This window comes from Chanodichthys erythropterus, chromosome 16 (assembly GCF_024489055.1).
Source record: "Chanodichthys erythropterus isolate Z2021 chromosome 16, ASM2448905v1, whole genome shotgun sequence".
NCBI classification, from domain to species: domain Eukaryota; kingdom Metazoa; phylum Chordata; class Actinopteri; order Cypriniformes; family Xenocyprididae; genus Chanodichthys; species Chanodichthys erythropterus.
This window is the reverse complement of record NC_090236.1, coordinates 41,508,590-41,526,438: the sequence shown is the minus strand read 5'-3', so window position 1 is coordinate 41,526,438 and position 17,849 is coordinate 41,508,590. Positions and strand designations below refer to the sequence as shown.

Genomic DNA, 17,849 nt, shown 5'->3' with positions numbered 1-17,849 from the left:
AGCAGATCATTTTCTTAAAATAAACACGTTAAGGGTGGTGATCATCCTTTTGATGAGTTTATTTGGTGAAAATAATCAGTGTTATCATTGCATTAACACAGTTTGAACTTATATAAATTAAGTGAAAAAAATATTAGGGATGCATGATATACCATAACAGTATCGGCCGATATATCTTCATTTTTAATGTTATAGTTGTCGGCCTGATAAGAAAATTTGGCCGATTATATTAAAGCCGATAAATAATGGATTATTTCCTTCAGATGCTCACTGTCCACCATTATGATTTTGAATTGCTTGAAATATGATTGAAATCACTTCAGTTCAGTAAAACGTACAGCACAAGTCTGTCATATAGACTACATAATATTATAATGAGATCATTATCATTGTGTGATTGGGACATGGATTTTAATGGTGAGTCTTTTGTTTTTATAATCAGGCTCTAAAAAATTATAGAATACTATTATAGAATTTTTTTATTTAGATTTATCGGGTTATATATCGGTTATCGGCTTTCAAATATAAAGAATTATTGGTTATCGGTATCGGCCAACATTTGAGACTTGTTTTTGTAATCAGGCTCTAAAAACTTGCATAAAAATTTGGATTTAGATTTATCGGCCAATATATCCATTATCGGCTTTCAAAAATAAAGAATTATCGGTTATCGGTTATCGGTATCTATCTATCTATCTATCTATCTATCTATCTATCTATCTATCTATCTATCTATCTATCTATCTATCTATCTATCTATCTATCTATCTATCTATCTATCTATCTATCTATCTATCTATCTATCTAAATATTTATTATTCCCCCACACACTTTTTTTTCACTTAATTTACACAATATTTACTCATTTATTATAAATATTACTATGTACTATGCATATTATAGTTAAAATAAAATATATAATATATATAATATAATATAATATAATATATATATACATATATATATATATATATATACATATATATATATATATATATATATATGTATATATATATATTCTATTATATTATATTATATTATATTATATTATATTATATATTTTATTTTAACTATAATATGCATAGTGTGTATATATATATATATATATATATATATATATATATATATATATAAATTATTTTAGTTCTATAATTTTACTTACAACACTTATTTAATTAAGACTTACTTTACTCAATATTTACTCCAGGTTACTGAAATATCAACAGTCGGGAGTAACACTTAATTGGCCAACCGGACACTATTTTCAGCCGAAGTCCATAAGCTCAGTTTAGCCAAATATCAGCTATACTCATTTTGAGTTCTCTCTCCTGCACTGTTTCTTCTTTCCCTCTCACTCTTTCTATTTTTTTCTCACTCTTTTATCCCTCTATTTCCCCCCTCTGCCTTCTTGCCTGGGGGACGGAGAGCAGACAGGACCCGTCTCCATGGCAACAGCTTCTGCAAGCTGCTGACACCCATCCCCTATTGGCAGGGGGGGGGGGTTCAAAAGGGGGGAGGGAGAAACCGTAGAGGGAAGGGTAGGAGCGAGCAACACTGTTCCTTCTCTTGGGACTCGGTGGCCTGTGCGTTCACTCACAGAATTAGCATGGAGGAGGAGGGGGGAGGGGGAGCTTGGAATTTTCTGAGGTGTGTGTGTGTGTGTGTGTGTGTGTGTGTGTGTGTGTGTGTGTGTGTGTGTGTGTGTGTGTGTGAGTGTGTGTGTGTGTGTGTGTGTGTGTGAGTGTGTGTTAGGGTGTATGACTCTCCCCAGGGTCTTAAAGTCTCTGATTCTAGGTCAGTCTGTTGCCTGGAGGTTTGCACTGTCATTGTTCGTATTATATTGTGTTTATTATTTTTAAGTCACCATGACCGTTTTAAAAATATACCATGGTAAGCATTGTTTCTGCCAAATGTTATTGTTGTTATGATTTAAACTTAGGAGAGAAAATTATTAATATATAATATAATATAATATAATATAATATAATATAATATAATATAATATAATATAATATAATTTGAAAAAATTGCCGTTGGCGAGTATATGAAACTGTCACCAGTTGTCTGGTAACATTTTTATAAATTCTGACAATACAGTGTTCTGAGACAGTTGCATCATCACAAAACTCTAAGTCTTGCCAATTTAAACATTCAAGCGTGGTACTAGAAAAGCCGCATTTCAGACAGTGTGTTAATACTGGATTAAGCTTCATTTAACGTCTTCTTGCACTTAAACGGACAAATTCATACAAAATTAAGTAAAAAAATTCCCTTTTCTACTAAATATAGTCAGTTATGGGAACGTAAGCACTAAGTAGTTGAGAAAGATAACGTTTATCATTATATAGGGTCTTAAAGTGAAAGCAGCCTAATAATCCTGCTGCCGTCTGTGTTTTTAATGTTAATCAAACAACAACTTTACTTACTTTATTACATTTCTGTATCTGAAAAGTGAACATTTTACTGGTATCTAACATTTTTAATTTTTACAAAAATAGTTTTATGTCTGGGAAAAATATTTATGATATATTTATGATTTTATATATATATATATATATATATATAATTTAAAATATAATGTTTAAATATTTATATATTTGTTTCACCGACCGTTGGCAGGTGTGGCAAAAAAGGTTAGTTTCAGGCCATGGATATACTACTGTTCAAAAGGCTCTTGTGCTCACAGAGGATGTATTTATTTGAACAAAAATACAGTCAAAACAACGATGTTGTGAAATATTATTACAATTTAAACATGATCCTTCAGAAATCATTCTAAAATGCTGATTTGCTGCTCAAGACACATTTCTTATTATCACTGTTGAAAAAAGTGCTGCTTTTTGTGATTTTTGTGGAAACTGATTTGTCTGAACACTGGTTTTCCACGATGATTCTCAAGAACATGCTTTTATAATTAGATGTTTCACAAAATAGATTTTTTTTTTTTTGTATGTTGTATAGAAAATATGCAGTTAAAATGATTTGTAGCTTTGGGGATCTAGCAACCGTACTCCATAACAGCAGACATCAGCGCAGACATGATTACAGATGACATGGAAGTTCTTCTAAACGTTCCCCATGTGTGCGTGCATGAGCTTCACCAAATCAGATCCAGAAGTTGGATGGGAGAAGGAGCGCTGATGGGAGGGGAGGGGTTAAACATCTAAAGGAAAACAAAGATCACTGTAAATGTATAGTTAATGCCTAACACACCCTGCAACACACTTTTGCCTCTCGTTGCGTAACGCTGTCTCACACGCACCAGCACAGAGGAGAGAGAGAGAGGGATGAAATTCCATGACATTGAGGGAGTGATAAAGCTGTATGTGCTGTGCTGTGTGGCATGGCCTGCAGGGATATTTTGAGGTGTGTTGTTATTTATTCATGGAGACGCTGGTGCAGGTTGCCCCAATGACATGCAAGTGCCTGTTCGCAGGCTGCCAGCTGCCGAGAGGAACCCTGACAACTTCATCTGCAGTCTCGCATCAGGGCCAAAGAACATTTCAATGCCAGGCGGTTCTCCTTAAAGTATTAGTGCTTGATTTTTGTTGAAGAATTTATGGGATTGCTCATCCTCATGTAGCTCCAAACCTGTATGGGGTTTTCTTCTTCTGTGAAGCACAAAAGATTAGGGCTGTGTGATTAATCGTAATTGATTTTTTTTATTTTGATTTTGGCTTCCAAAGATTATGAAAACAATATAATTGAGGTAAAACGATTATTGTGCCGCATTCCCTCCGGCGCAGCTTCCGTTTCTCCACAGCGGTGCCCTTTCATTCCTTCCTAAAAGCCCAAACTAAACATCCAAATCAGCTGAATAAGTGAGTGTTGTAAAATGCAGTCTACTGTTGCTAAACTGCGGGAATGTTTAAAATTAAACCATGTTTTTAAAAGCGAAAAAGAGACCCCATGCGGCTTTCTGTGTGCGCTCCAGAGTCGGGCTTCGGATACGCGCCTAAATGCGTACACGCAAAACTGCCAAAATGCCTTTTTGGAGAGTATTCACTTGGGTTATGTCTTAAATGTATCAGTATATTGGATCCGTGCATCTCTTAAAGTGACAACAGCCTAATAAACCTGATGCTGTCTGTCATTAATGATAATCAAATAACTGATCTTGACTGAATAACTTAAGTAGCTTTAATAAAGGGTTTCATCTATATTTAATGTGTACAGTAAGACTATGCAGTGTTATTTTACATTTAATTATTTATTTTTTCTTGTTGTAGGCTGTTACTAATCTGAATACCACTATTGGTAGGCCTACATCTTCCTGAAAAACTTAAAACACTGTTCATTTAAGTTGTAGTTTTGTTTGTAATTCTTTGTAGTTGTTGTTGTATTGACGACTGTTTATTTGTCTTATGTAATTATTTTGAGGACCATTACATTAATTAACCTAGTATTAGTGTTTGCTGAAGTATTGATAATTGTGATATTTCACTGATATTTATAATTATAAATATGAGTAATCATGTTAAATAATGATGATATCAATATTGACCGTGATTATGATTTTTGTCATAATCGAGCAGCCCTACAAAAGATGAGAAAGTGAAAGTCAATGGGGTCCAAAACAACTGTATGAACAAACAATTCACAGAAGAAAGAAAGCCATACAGGTTTGGATCAACATGGGTGTGAGTGAATGATGACAGGATTTGTTGTTGGATGAACTGGTGATTAATTCAGTTTATTTAGCAATATAATTGATTATATAACGTGATTTCATTTATTTACAGATGCAACATGAAATTAAAATCTCCATAAGGCAGGGAAGTGTATTTGCTGAACACACAGAGCGCCCCCTGTTGCTGTTAGCGCTGTATTACATGCAGGCGTTTTAATAGACCCCCAGTGTGATCAGTAAGGCTTGAGATGTTTGTGTCCGCTGCCCTGTCAGCCCATCCTCTGGCTTTCCACTGGATTAAGAGATGTTGTGAGCGGTTGTTTATCTGACCTGTGCTCACACCCTGCTGAGGACTTCAGTGGAGAGTTTGCTCTGAGCTCACGGGAGGATCCACACCGAAACCAGTCGCTCGAAATGTGTGCTTGTCCAAATTATTTGAGTCATAGAGAGGTCAATGAAGTTCAAGCAAGATGAGGTGACAAAACCAAGTTTAGCAGTCTCATCCTAAAGTGTCAGTTTTATCAGCGTCATGTTTTGTTCTTTTTCTGTGCCTCTCACAGTGATCGTGAGATCTTGGTTTAGTATGGCAGAGGGTACCAACATTCAGCAGTCAATTCAAACACCTGTGAAATGAAATGATACGATTGAAAACACTCATGTATTTCATTATAGAAGTTATACACATTAAAAGATTCAGTCAAAACAGTGACATGTAGCCTTCAAGTGTTTCTCAGTTAATTAGATATTTCTTCACGATTTTCAATTAGTCAAGTGAAGATATTACGAGCAGCCGAGTAGTTTTTTTGCCACTGTTGTTTATCAAGATAAATTGCATGAGCAGATCTATTACATAACAAAATGCACAAATCCAATAAAAAGATCATATTTTATGTAAATTTTGTGCTGTTTGTTCCCTTTTTAATTGTTTTTAATTTAAACTAAATTTGATTTACTTGGTAATGAAGCATCAGAACTTTTAAAATCGCTATGGTAAATTTGTACACTGCATGGCTCTTATTTATAAATAAGTTATTAAAGGGGACCTATAATGCTCCTTTCACAAGATGTAATTTAAGTCTCTGGTGTCTCCAGAATGCATCTGAAGCTTCAGCTCAAAATCCCCCACGGATCATTTATTATAGCTTTTCAAATTTGCCTCTATTTGGGTGTGAGCAAAAACACGCCGTTTTTGTGTGTGTCCCTTTAAATGCAAATGAGCTCCGCTTTCCAGAAGAGGGCGGAGCTTTAACAGCTCAACAACAACAAAGCTGGAGAATCTCACGCAGCCAAAATGGCGACGGTGTTCAACCTTACATTGTTCAAACCGGAGTCGACACTGATGGAGAGACTCAGGAAGAAGTTACAACTTTTAGACGTTTCTGAATGGTTAGTGGATAAATTGATGTAGTTGCTGTGGAGTTGATAATAATTAGGGCTGCACGAATTATCGCAATTTTATCGCACGCGATTTGGCAAAAGCTGCGATTATTTTATTCGCAGCTTGTCAGAGCTGTACGCCGCTGTGATCAGTAGTAAATGTTTCTTTATCTGAAAGCCAGAGGGCGCTCTTGTGCAGAAACTGCAAATATGCCCTGCTGCCGAAGTAGAACACGCGTCATTCCAGGAAATCCCATACTATCGCTGAATAAACAGAAACGTTTTGATGGATTAAACATGACTGAAACGTTCTGATAATGAACACTCGACTGCCTTATTCAGTGTAAGAAGCCACATCATCTCACAGAAGGATGCTCGACTGTCATTATGAAGTGAGTTTGGAGTAAAAACATGTAATTAAATGTTGTCATTTGTTGGACAAAATGTTAATAAATGCTTCTCATGTCTTGAAAGATGTTTTGACACGTGTTGTTTTTTCAAACACATAAGCGATTCAAACTCTCAGTGCTTTCAGATGGATTAGCATTTGACACGCATAAAAAAAATAATCACTGCTTTGCGATTTCAGAATCGCACTAAGCCAAATCGTTTAAGTGCGATTTCAATGTTTTTTTTTTTCTAATTGTCCAATTAATCGTGCAGCCCTAATAATAATATTATAATAAGATCCCCTTCCTACATCACTAGGGGAATGAAATCTGATCAGCTTGTAAGCAGAGAAAGGCTCACCAAATCAAAGTTACTGGGTTGTTCTTTTTCACATTTTCTGTGTTGGTAGATGCACCGATAAGAGCACTTAAACACAGAAAAAGTCCGATTTTCATGATATGTCCTCTTTACGTTGTCAATGCTGGCAAATGACCATGATATAAGTGGGATAATGACTAGCTGTGCATTAAATGATTTAGTTGTAAAGAACCACTCGACGCGAAGCGAAGGATTATCCCTTACATAAACTCACTGGAATGTATGTGTTACTGTACATAACATGCCTTATTTCACTCCTTCCTTGTATCTTTTAGCTGGGCCATTGCTTGTAACTCTCCCCTCATCTACGAGTTTAAAAGTGCACTGCCTCATTTTGCATTGCGGATTTTCCGCGGGCCAAAAGGTGCGCTCCGAGGTGCCATCGACCCCCTCTTACCCGGGTCACGGAGGAATCAGACACTGTGAGCGCAAACCAGAAACTCCTCGGTGCTGTTCTCCGTCCCTCTCCTGTTTCTCTTCTGCATAACTGCTTCCCTCCCCACCCCTCCCTCCCTCTCAGTGCCTAATTAATGGCATTAATTATCTCCAATTAGCAGTGTGGTCTTGGCAGCCGTTTCTGTCCCCTCATTTCTTTTGTTTCACAGAGGTCTGTGACATAGTATTCTCCCTGTGGGGCTGTCACCGGCCTAATGAAAGGCTACAAGGCCTGGCTTTCACCTCTCTCTCTCTCTCTTGTTCTGTTAGAGCACTTCAGCACGTTAGCCTCATTAGCAGTAGTTCACGGCGCCGGAGTTAAGTTTGCCGAGACGGAATCTGCTGTGTGTTTTCCCCATACAGGTGTTTGTCTCCGTGTCTTATCTGTGGAAGGTGATAGCGAGTGGGTCAGTGCTCTCTGCCATGTGAGGCTCGTGTGAACGAACGGACATGCTCGGGGACATTAGTGTGTTTGCGTTCAAACCGTTTCCAGGCCGCAGGTCTGAACTGAACATGATTCCCAGATGAACGTGCTTTGGCTTCAGCTTTGGTTAACCTGCTGACACTAGTCCAATTATCACGTTAGCAGCTGTTTTAGAGAAGATCGTCAGTATGGGATGAATGTGCTTCCATCCGATTGCATTTGTATTGACGGAAGTGGATGTGAATGCTGTCACTCTTGAAGGATGTCCACAAGCTCTGGGAGTTTAGGAGGTTTTGAGGTTCTGGTTCCTCTGTGCAGCGACTTTCACTTCACTTTCCTTCACAGCTTCTTACACACGCACATCTCCCGTTCGGTTAACGACGCATCTGTCCTCAGCTTGATTATGCATGCAGGTCTCTCCAGCTAATCTTTATAGACTCAACTCCAGCTGCACAGGAGAGTACCAGAGAGATGGGAGCGTGAATGAGAGAAAAGCAAGGATATGGAAGCCACCGGAGAGAATGCCGTCAGGAGAGAGTTGGAGAGGAGGAGATGTGCAGAGGTTAAGGATGCTGGACCGAGCTGAAGGGTCTGATCCTCGCTTCCCACTTTGCTCTTTGCCTGCTGAATCTTTTTCAATAACCTGCACAGCTGCTTGGAGGTCCGTTCGTCAAAGAAGAGCGTGTTTACGGGAGCCAGGCATTCAGGGATGCCACAGGTCTCGCTACTTGGTCCGATAATGTTAAAGTTTTAATTAACTGAATTTCAGATTGAAATGTAAATGAATGAGAGAAACAGCCTTGGTGGTGTTTTTATCAAGCATATGTTCTTAAGAGCTGTGTGTTTGTGAGTGGGAGTGTGTAGGAACTGCTTTCAAAGATGTAATACCAAAAAATGAGAACAAAAATCATAAACCGTAATGGTATAATTACCTTTCATTCTTTCTTTTTTGTGGAAAGATACGGTGGCTCCATCATTTCTGGACAGTACCATGATCATAATTCTTTGAAATATTGATATGCCCCTTCCCTATTTACAATATTGTTGTATTTTGCCGTATTGTCCAAAATTAAAATTTTAAAATTCTCATATGAACATTTTTGGGAAAAAGGAGCGATGGACCACCAATCCAAGCAAGAATGTGAGAAAGATAAATGGATGGATAGATTTATTAAAGGGGTGGTTCACTTTTTTTACTTTAGTTAGTGTGTAATGTTGCTGTTTGATCATAAACAACATCTGCAAAGTTACGACACTCAAAGTTCAATGCGAAGAGAGATATTTTATTTTACATAAATCACTTTTTAAACAGCTGGTAGGCACTACAACGAGCTTCTTCCCGGGTTAGTGACATCACTAACCCTAAAATGTACATAAACCCCGCCCCCGAGAACACTGAACAAAGGGGGCGGGGCCATGTTGGGCTGCTTTAGAGAAGAGGAAGAGTTGTTGTAGTAGAGTGTTGTTGATATGCCGTCATTTTACGCCGGACTGCTTCACAAACGAGGATCAATTCAACACGAAAGATGAACATGACGGCACATGCTAGTGGATGAGTTGAATCAACTCCACAGCAACTACATCAATTTATCCACTAACCATTCAGAAACGTCTAAAAGTTGTAACTTCTTCCTGAGTCTCTCCATCAGTGTCGACTCCGGTTTGAACAATGTAAGGCTGAACACTTTCCTCATTTTGGCTGCGTGAGATTCTCCAGCTTTGTTGTTGTTGAGCTGTTAAAGCTCCGCCCTCTTCTGGAGCAGCAGCTCATTTGCATTTAAAGGGACACACACAAAAACGGCGTGTTTTTGTTCACACCCAAATAGGGGCAAATTTGACAAGCTATAATAAATGATCTGTGGGGGATTTTGAGCTGAAACTTCACAGACACATTCTGGAGACACCAGAGACTGATATTACATCTTGTGAAAGGAGCATTATAGATCCACTTTAAACAAATGCTTAGTAATTATTTTTATTCTTTCGCACCCTATTAAGGTCAGGTATATGAATATGGTAGTCACACAGTTGTATACCGTGGTAAACTCACAGCACTTTCAGTAAGAGCCACATGTATCTATTAGCTCTGTGAACTGGGTGTCGAATATTAGTTTTGCAACTGGTGTTGAGACGTAAACCCCAAGTGTTTATGCGAGCATGCTCGAGTGTTTGTTTACTTGTGCAGCGGGTATTGAGTACCGTGCTGAAGCGTAATACCCGAGAGAGCGTGTGTGTGTGTGTGTGTATGTTTATGTTTACATGAGTACTGTTATTTAGCGGCTGGTGTAGAGGTGTGTATACCGAAATGAGCTGCTGTTTAATGGGTTGATGAGATGATGGCAGTAATCAGTGAGCAACGAGACGAGCGCTGAAAAGCTTGGTCCCTCCCTTCTCACATGCATACACACACGCACACATGCACACGCTCTCCCTACTGGCGGATGATTGACGGCCTGAGGGTTTTAATGGCACTGTAGAGGGAGAGCTGAGGTCGGAGTTGTCATGGCAACAAGACGAAGGAGGCCTCTTTCTCCCCCTCTTCCTCACTCTCTCTTTATGCACCTGAACAGAGCCGCATCTTACTCGCAGGACTTGACTCACACACACACACACACACACACACACACACACACACACACACACACTGCAGTTCTGGTGTCCCTCCCCGCTGTCCGCAGTATACACAGTGCTTTGTGTGTGTTTAAGCGTGTGTGTGAAGCCATATCTAGCCACCGCAGTCTCTCTCTCTCTCTCCTCGTAAAAGAGCTGGAGCCCGAGCGCTAATACTCGCTGGTCGCCCCGGGTTACGGTTCACCACACGCCCCCTGCACTGCTGCGTTAGCTGGGATTGGTTGGGTTGGCGTGTGTGTGTGTGTGTGGCTCGGGGTGATGCTGTATAACAGCTCTATAAGAGCCACAGATCTCAGGCGGATCAGGGAACCAGACCCTGTTCACAGACACTCGCCTCCCTTGAGTATTGGATCGGTACCAGCCGCCAGTATCACAATGTGTGTGTGTGGTAGAGTGTGTGTGTGTGTGTGTGTGTGTGTGTGTGTGTGTGTTTACAGGGTTGAGCAAACTCAATCTCAGTCCTTCTTCCTGCCTCATGAGTGTGTTTGCGTCATAGCTTAAAAACGGGTAAAAAAAATCAATTGGTTCACTCCGAGCAGAATGTTTCTGTTCATGTGTTTCTTCTGTAATGTTATTGTTTTAAAAACAGTTAGATTAGAAATTTTAATGAATAATTAATAACTACTTTTTGCCTATACTTAATACAAGAGCTTGAATAAACCTCATATCTCCTCAAACTGTCAGTAAACCTCACACAGAAGTCCTGCACGTCTTTGCTTGTTTGCAATGCAATTAAGGAATAATTGATGACGGGCCATTGAATTATGAGAAGAATAATGCACACCTGTGTTATTTTTCAATATTTGAACAGCCCGGAGTCAATTATTCTGCTTATACTACGGTCACCACACCTCAAAACGTTGTTCAGATGTTTTATTTCAAGACATTTGTCAGGTTTTTGTCATGTGTGGGACTCATTTCTTACACATCTCATCCCACATCTCTGTCGTAATGTAGTAATGGAGGCTTGAGCTTTGAATGATGCAGTTATTAGAGAGATTAAGTGTGTGTGAGTCTGTACGTCTCTCAACTGTGTTCTACTAACAGCCAAACTGTAAGTTTATCTGCTTCAAAAACAGCGGCATTATTTCCTCGCTACTGACAAATTTCATGTAGCTTTAAAGTTGTTAAACTATTTTACTGATGAATCGGGAGAAAGAGAGTAGACTGTGCTTTTGTACATAATAAAACGTGATTTAGTGGCAAAAACATTGGTCATTTTTATCCTATTTTTTACTATATTTATTTGCTTGGTCAGTGTCGTTGTGGGTTTTGGTTCTTTAGTTGTAAGACCTGAAATCATTGGTAAGAAGTGATACGGAACTGTAATGCGGTCAAAACCTGCCTGGAACTACTTCCCTGAAAATAATTGCACACCTCAGAGCATTCGTCAACCAATCAGTATGTATTTGAGGAGTCATGAAGAGTGTCTTTGCCGTCGAGTCATAGCCAATACAGTCTGTGCATAACGCTTCATCTTTTATAACACAAGCTTTTGGCCAAATCAATTAAATGATAGGAAAAACTGAGCGCCCACATTTAGCTACAATAACCAACATTTTATTGCATGAAAAGTGACACTTTCTGTTAACGGTCAACTCGTGTGTTGAAATTTGAGCGATGATTTGAACGAATCAGTTTAGAATTCATTGAAAAGGCCAGTTTTAGCAAATTCAAAGAAATGAACTGAAGTTTAAAGTCATGATGTTACAAAAGTATCATCAGATCTTTTCTTCTGTGCTGTGACGTACATCCAGGTGAAACAGATATTTGAGAAAAGGAGAGCGGCTTCTTCCATCCATCGGTTGTTGACTGAGAGCAGGATCTGAATGTGATCTGGCAGTTGATTGTATGCAGCGGACGGGTTTAAGCGGACTAAATGGTTGGGAAATCTTGGCATGTCACTTGAGAGAAGCTTGGCATTTTCACCAGCAGATCAAGCTATGACATTTGATTAAAAATCACGAGGTCAACAACAAATATTGTATGAAATTAAACTTATGCATGCATGAATTGTTCAGAAAAAGATCAATAACATTCATTTAGAAAATAAGGGAATTTTCATTTCATGCCGACTTTAACAAACAAATCAGCGAATTATTTCATTCAGAATTAATTCATTGAAAAGGTTTGAACTAAATGAATCAGTCTCACCAAATCTAATGACTCTTTCTCTACTGAAGTTTAAATGAATGCGTGAAACTAATGACACAGTCTTTATAAAACTTAATGGCCTAATAAAAGCACATTAAAATCATCATAATTTAAATTTAACTCCTATTTTATATCACCAGCAGCATAATGATTTTGAATACTGAATATATTGCAGGCACTCAAATGTTTAATTATTGAATCATAATTTTGAATCGATTCATTTAAATCGACTGTTAAAATGAGTTTAAATGCTTCATAGAAATGAATCAAACTCGCCGACTTTAAACGTGTTTTTGCTGCTGAAGTTTATGGTCTGTGACATCATCACAGTCCTGGAGCTGCCATATTTGAAACTTCATTGACAAATAAAACACATTAAAGTCATCACAATGTTGCCTGATCTGATGTCACCAGTGAGTATTCAGTATATCAGCCAGCTCTAGTGTGTGATTGTGGAGTGTATGGGAGGAGTCATGCGGGATAAGCTTCGCCCACCGACCCTACGGGTTCTGCGAGTGTGTGTGTGTGTGTGTGTGTGTGTGTGTGAGGTCAGGGGTGGCGTGGCTGTTTGTACGACGACTGTAGAGCGGTTCGAGTTACAGCAGGGGGAAGGGAGTGTGTGAGCCGACTGCCAGCTCCTGCTTTGTAATCCTCCCTCTCTTTCTCTTCTCCTACTTTCTCCTTTATCTTCCCCTCTTTCACTCCTTGTTTAGTCTCCTTTTCTCTCGTTTTCACTCACACATACACAATGTCTTCTCCCTGTCTGTGGTAGAACAGGGCAAACACACAAGCCTCCAGCAGCAGACTGTTAAAGAGGTTTGAGAGGGAACGGGGCCAGCGGAGGAAAGGGGCCCCAGTCTCTGAGTGTTCCTCTGGCTCGGGAGAATCCACTCCAGGCTCCTCTCGCTCTGTTTGCTTGTTTTATGCCTCTTTTACGAGGGGAAGTATGTACACAGATACACAAGAGCCGTGCTGTAGTGCAGCCGTTTTTTCTGATGCAAATAAGCGTCATGTTTTCAAGTGAGGGTTTACCGAGAGTGATCTTACTTGTGTGTTAACTACACACTGATTCTTACGTTATTCTCTGTTTTAGTGAGGCTGTACAGATAAAAGCTTTGTTTGCCGTAATTAGACAAACTCTAACACACTTATATAAACATTTCATTTCTTCTCCTATCATGTTTGGTTGTTTTGATAATATTGGCATTGGTGAATAATGCATTTGATATAAACATATAATACAGTTATATTATGAAATATTATTACAATTTAAATAAACTATTTTAGAATTAATATTTAATAAATATATAGTAAAGTGTAATTTATTCCTGTGATTTTCAGCATCATTACTCCAGTCTTCAGTGTCACATGATCCTTCAGAAATCATTCTGATATGATGATCAAGAAACATTTATGATTATTATCAATGTCGAAAAGAGTCCATTTTTTTCCCAGAATTAATAGTTCACAATAACAGCATTTATTTGAAATAGAATCTTTTGTAAATGTCTCTACGGTCACTTGATTTAATTTATTGGATCCTAGCTGAATGAAACTATTCAATTATTTAAAGAAATATTACAAATAATTATCAAATTTTATTTTTTTGTAAATATTATTTAAATTTAATTGAATTAAGGACATTTTTATATCATCAAAATTTTAACAGTTATAAAAAAAGATAATTTCTGTAATGTGATTTACCAATTAAAACAATATTCCCTGTTTTGTTTAAAACATTTTAATGGAAAATGGTGGGAAACATATGATACCTAATCCGTGTTACGAAGTCTGCGGATTTCCCGCGGAATTGGGCTACTTTAACAGTGTTGCCGCGGGTTGTTTTTCATGCCCGCGGGTTGAAGAGACCTCAAATAACATAATATTTAGCCCCTGGAATATTAATTTTACCTAGGGAATCCTGGCAAAAAATGCGGATTTTACCCCACGGGAAGCAATTTTTACTGGTGGAAACGCGATTGGGCTAGTGTTGAGTAGCAATTGGGTGGGTTTTGTTGTGAAAAGTAGTATTAGTGTAATATTAATGGTTTGACTAATTCTATGGGCATTTTTCAAACAGCATTTTTGCACCCTTGAAGGGCACTTTGGGAAGGGGACGCCATTTGTAGTGGCGTTCCAAAGGAAAGTGAACAACTGAATCCCTTCATGAAGGTCCTTCCACAAGTTCATTAGCGAAAAGAACATGCCATGGTCACTTCACGGAAGTAAATTGTTTGTTTAAGGTTTATTTTTGGTGTTTTTGCCTTTTATTAGGACAGGACAGTAGGTTGACAGGAAGCAAAGTTGGGGGAGAGAGGGGGGAAAGGTCAGTGAGCCGGGACTCGAACTCAGGACGCCTGAAGGGCAACTGCGCTATATGTCGATGCTGCCCACAAGGCTATCGGCACGCTGACTCCAGGAAGTAATTTAATCATTTGACAAGTCCGCGTGATTCATTTTAAATCTAGATATGGCAGGAGACTTGGAGTTAACGTTTTGTTTTGTTAATGATCTATTACACACATTTTCGTCATGCATTTCATATTAAGTGAACGGCAATAATAAGATATTCCTGTTGTCGCTGCCTAGCTTCTGTTGTGGTAATGTTCCATGTGAAGCTGATGAGGAAATGATGTGTTCTTTCATTGCTCCCTTTGGCGAGTGCGTTCTGGCTTCATTATGACACACAAATGCCCTGCTCCCTCCAAAGTGCCCACTTCAAGGGCTCTGCCCTTCAGAGAGAGTAGGGCATAGGGATGCTCACTTCCGATTGGATTTTTCCCTAAATCTCTATACTAACTGCTTCCCTCTTTCTGTTTCCCAGAGTGCAGCAGCAGCTCCCAGCCCTGTAATGGGCAACATGCCCCCCAACGATGGCATGCCAGGCGGACCCATGCCCCCTGGTTTCTTTCAGGTAAGCACAGCTGGTTTCATTCTCTTCCTCGCCTACTTTTCCATTCATCACCCTGTCACGCCTGCGCTTCATTCATTCATCCATTCATTCATTCATTCTCTCTCTGTCGGTGCATGTGGGCGGCTTGACAGCAGCCTGGAGCTCTGCTATCAGATCATTCCGAACTTTGCTTTTTTCCACACTGGAAAAAAAGTCCTCCACCGTTCAATGGTAAGATGGAGGTTTAGAGAGTTAAATGTTAGTGGAAATTAGCTTCATTTCTGGAGTTTTTGAGATCACCATGGATAAGATCCGGAGTTAGGATGTTTCTGATAATGAGTCAATGGAAACAGTTGCTGATGATCAATTTTCTGTCTTACAAAACATATTTAACTGAATGTGAGAGAGAGACTGAATGGGATGCCCACTCTTCATGTGCTTCTCAATGAGTTTTTTCCTTTCCTTTCTTCCCTGCAAAGATATTCCCTTCTCTTTCTTCATCATCCCTCCATCCATCTGCTTGCAGCTTTATTCATTCACACTGCAGGCTGTGTTGTGTTCATGCAGGTGTTATACTCTGTGTTTTTCTTTAGTGGACAGTTAGTTTTCTCTCTCTGATCAGTACTTTGAGCCACTGAGTGAAAACAGATCAGTAATGTCTATACAACAACTGGATTGTTCTTGTTCTGAAGAAAACGTGACTGGTGTTCATCTATGAAAAACGGCTCTTTCGTCTATGAAACATTGCTGCCATGATGCTATTGGGGCTTCTTTGCAGTTGCTTAGGAGTTCAGAATGTTTTTAACAGTTGCTAGGTGGGTACTTGCTGGCACAAGTTAAATAAAACAAGTCTTTCTGATATTCTGTTCCCTTGATATATTCCCTCCTTCATTCCGTTTTTTTTTTTAATCGTCCGCCAGAAGAAAAGCCATTCAATTTGAGTTAGGATTCATGTCAGTAGTACAAACTGCAGAAAATTGTAATTGTTAGTAGGGATGCCGTGTTTCCCACAGGATTTTGTGAGATTGTGATAGATGGAACTCGGTCCCTCCGCAAGAATATTTTGTACATTTTAAAGTTAAAATTGATCAATCTGGTGCACTTTGAAAGTTCAAAATTAAGAGCTCCAACCCATGTTCAGTGTACGAATTTAACAAAGAAAAAAGTCTGTTAATTGACTTGTACGTGAACTTTAAAGGGGACTCAACTCTCTTTTTAGATGTGATATAGTGTCTCAGTCCACATTACATTCACACTGCTTTTTTAGGAAGCCAAACAATTAGAATATAATAATAGTAATTAGGGATGCACCAATATGAACATTTTGGCAGATACTGATAACTCTTTATATTTGAAAGCCGATAACCGATATGTTCGCCGATAAATCTAAATTTAATTTTTTATATAAGTTAAGAGGCTGATTAGAAAAACTAAATTCTCAACATTAAAAGCCATGTCCCAAGCACACAATTATAATATTATGTACTCTATATGTCAGACTTGCGTTGTACGTTGTACTAAACTGTATGTTCCTTTTTGAAGTGATTTCAATTATATTTTAAGCAATTTAAAATCATAATGGAGGACAGTGAGCATCTGAAGTGTCTCAGCTGAAGGAAATAATCCATTATTTATCAGCTTTAATATATTTACTTATCGGGCCGATAACGATAACATTAAAAATGAACATACATCGGCCGATACTGATTTGGTGGTCGATATATTGTGCATCCCTAGTAATAAAAATAATAATAATAATTTTATATTATTATAATTATTATTATACCTATGAGAGTATCAGCCATATATTGTACAATACTTTTGTCCTAATTTCTATACTTACAGGAAATTAAAGCCATATTGCGCTTTGGATTTTAGTTCGTTTACCAGATACTTTGCCAAAGCAATGGTGCAAAACACAATGTTAAAGACCTTTTATGTGAGAAGTTTAAATATATTGTTACATGTTATTGGATAATAATAAAGTGTTTTATATTACTATTCATATTTAATGGATAGGCTGATTTTTGGATGTTTTTTTTGTCAAATAAATGTTAATAAAACATTGTATTAAATTGTAAGTAATTGAAAACAAGTTTTAATTCATCTTTAAAGTCACTAATAAATTAAACGTAAGCAAATGTCAAAATGAATATCCATTTTCACACTCTACTATCTATATGTGTGTGTGTGTGTGTGTATATATATATATATGTGTTTATGTATGTGTATGTATGTATGTGTATGTATGTATGTGTGTGTGTTTTATTTGTAATTTTTAAGAATTGTTTTTTATATATATCTGTATAGAACTTTAATATTGTCATTGCCATTTGTCAGTTATCGGCCATATAGTGACTTATTTTAATATCCGTTCATCCAGAACAGTTAGTGCTTTGTTCAGATCCCTGATCCTCGGTGTGAGCTACTAGTGGTCCTCGTTATGAAATACTCAAAATCCTCTTAATTTGCATCAAATTTTTCTCTACTTGTCCTGAGGTAGAGATGTGGATACATTTTGTCAGAGCTTTTTTCTG

The 17,849-nt window shown here is 38.1% G+C and overlaps 1 protein-coding gene across 4 annotated transcripts in view; it reads left to right on the top strand.

The window, feature by feature from the left end:
* zgc:110158 (uncharacterized protein LOC553590 homolog) overlaps positions 1 to 17,849 on the top strand; it is a 77,155-nt gene that overhangs the window by 35,346 nt on the left and 23,960 nt on the right. For all 4 annotated transcript variants that reach the window (XM_067362727.1, XM_067362728.1, XM_067362726.1 and 1 more), the window contains exon 5: positions 15,244 to 15,333. In XM_067362727.1, the coding sequence (XP_067218828.1) occupies positions 15,244 to 15,333 (90 nt within the window). The remainder of the gene's footprint in view (positions 1 to 15,243; positions 15,334 to 17,849) is intronic.